This window comes from Arachis ipaensis, chromosome B07 (genome assembly GCF_000816755.2).
Source record: "Arachis ipaensis cultivar K30076 chromosome B07, Araip1.1, whole genome shotgun sequence".
NCBI classification, from domain to species: domain Eukaryota; kingdom Viridiplantae; phylum Streptophyta; class Magnoliopsida; order Fabales; family Fabaceae; genus Arachis; species Arachis ipaensis.
In genome coordinates, this window is record NC_029791.2 from 26,255,502 (window position 1) to 26,257,517 (window position 2,016).

At 27.2% G+C, this 2,016-nt stretch overlaps 1 protein-coding gene across 1 annotated transcript in view; it reads right to left on the minus strand.

Annotated features, from left to right (window-relative positions):
* Positions 1 to 1,879, minus strand: part of LOC107608137 (probable peroxygenase 5) — a 4,561-nt gene extending 2,682 nt beyond the window's left edge. The window contains exons 1-3 of the mRNA XM_016310020.2: positions 1,709 to 1,879; positions 1,479 to 1,598; positions 236 to 321 (exon numbers count right to left, since the gene is read on the minus strand). Of these exons, the coding sequence (XP_016165506.1) occupies positions 236 to 321; positions 1,479 to 1,598; positions 1,709 to 1,748 (246 nt within the window). The 5' untranslated portion in view covers positions 1,749 to 1,879. The remainder of the gene's footprint in view (positions 1 to 235; positions 322 to 1,478; positions 1,599 to 1,708) is intronic.

A 2,016-nucleotide genomic window follows, 5' to 3' on the forward strand; every position in this document is an offset into this window, starting at 1 on the left:
CTTAAAAAATAATAATATAATAATAATATTTAAATTAATAAGTAGATAAATATTATTTAAACTAATAAAATAGTGCAATTTAAATTAATAAGATTATATTTTTTATTTTAAATCAATTATACACATATGAAATATTAAATAAGTATTTTTTTTATATGTAGTAACATACTAACGTTGTTGATTAATGCTTTTATACATTTAACATGTTTTCAATTTAAGGAGCAGAGAGTCGTACTGGGCGAGTGCTGCCACTGAGAGACACATTGATAAAAAGAGAACCGCCAATTGACAGTAATATCCCAACTCCAATTTCTCGCAACCCTAAAATTGTAGATAATTTAACTTCATTAATTAATCAACACGATAATGGATTCAGCAATTTCTTTTTTTATTTATTGATTAATTTTTACTTTTTTTAATTAACTAAGTTAAATTTTAAAGATCATTTTATATATAAAAAAAATTAAAAACAAAAAACCTACTACTTAAATACAAAAATCGTACATTTATCCGATCCCCTAATATCGAATCATTAAGTCAACAACATTTGAAAATTTTTTTCATTCATCAACGATTCTATTCATATCGGATATTCCGAAAAAAAAAAACGTTTGAAAGGTCATATTTATTAAAAAAAAAAATATAGGCACATTTATCCGATCCCTTAATATCGAATCACTAAGTCAACAACATTTGATTTTTCATTCATCAACGATTCTGTCTCGTGTGTGTCTTTTTTAAATACTTTTCTCCCCGAAATAATCTTTATCATTGACATTTAAAAGAAAATAAAAGCAAAAGCGTATATATAAAGGAATGTTAGCCTTCACTCTTTTGCTAACTTTCATTCTTATAACAGAGTACACGTTAACAATAGAGGAATGCTAGGGAGTCAGCAATTTTGTAATTTGTAGACATTAAATAGTCATTAATGATAGTTTTAATAGTGTGAGATGGATGTAAAATTTTATCCAATAACTCACTTTTCTTTGCTAGTTATATGCTGACCAGAATTTAACAAAATTGCTGACCTCCTAAACTTTTCCTAAACAATATTCACTTTTTATTGTATAAAAAGGTGAAATATCAGGCTAAAAAATTTGGATATAGAAATCTATACGTTGACGTGGTGATTTATGGTATTTTTTAAAACTATGAGAGGTACATAAATTAAAGGGTCCGATTTGTATTTAAAAAATTTTAAAAGTTTGGAGTACACAAATCGGTGGTCGGTCTGAGTACAGAAATCGGACGATTCGATTTGTGTACCTAAAAATCAGACGATCCAATTTCTGTACCTCTTAAAAATCGGTCCGATTTATACTTTATACATTAAATCATCCCACATTTTAAAAAAATACTACAATAGATCACAATTTAAAAAAATACCATTATTAATTTAATATTAAAAATAAAAAAGTGAAAAAGTCACACAGATAAAAATAATTAAACACCGTCATGAAATTTGAGAGAGAGACCTTTATAAGTTTCCCATGGATAAATAACACCATCATGATTGGTGTCAAAGAATGCAGCGTGCTTTTGCATAACATTCTCATGAAGTGGAATTGGTTTCTCTTCGGCACCACCTCCAACTCCTGCACATTAATTTACAATGAAATTTCTTAACATCATAGAATTCCAAATATATAAATAAGAGACCAAAACTAAGAAATTGAAATTTGAGTTTGTATATATATATATATACCCTCAAGTGTTCTGTTTTCTGCAGCAGAAGTAGCAGCCATATGGATAGATGGATAATAAAATAACAAAAAAATAGAGGGGACGAAATCACGGAGGAACTTATAGATGTTTTATTCTTAGAATAAGCTTTAGCAATATGATGATAATAATAATGAGTTCTGAACTTCTGATTTTAGGGGATGTCACTTCCGCAACTCTTGAGTTAATTTCCGGGTGTGCAATACAATAAGGTATGAGAAGGTAAGTGGTAGTTATATTATTAGTTACCGTTATATTATTATAAAATATAAATTAATTTATAATAATATA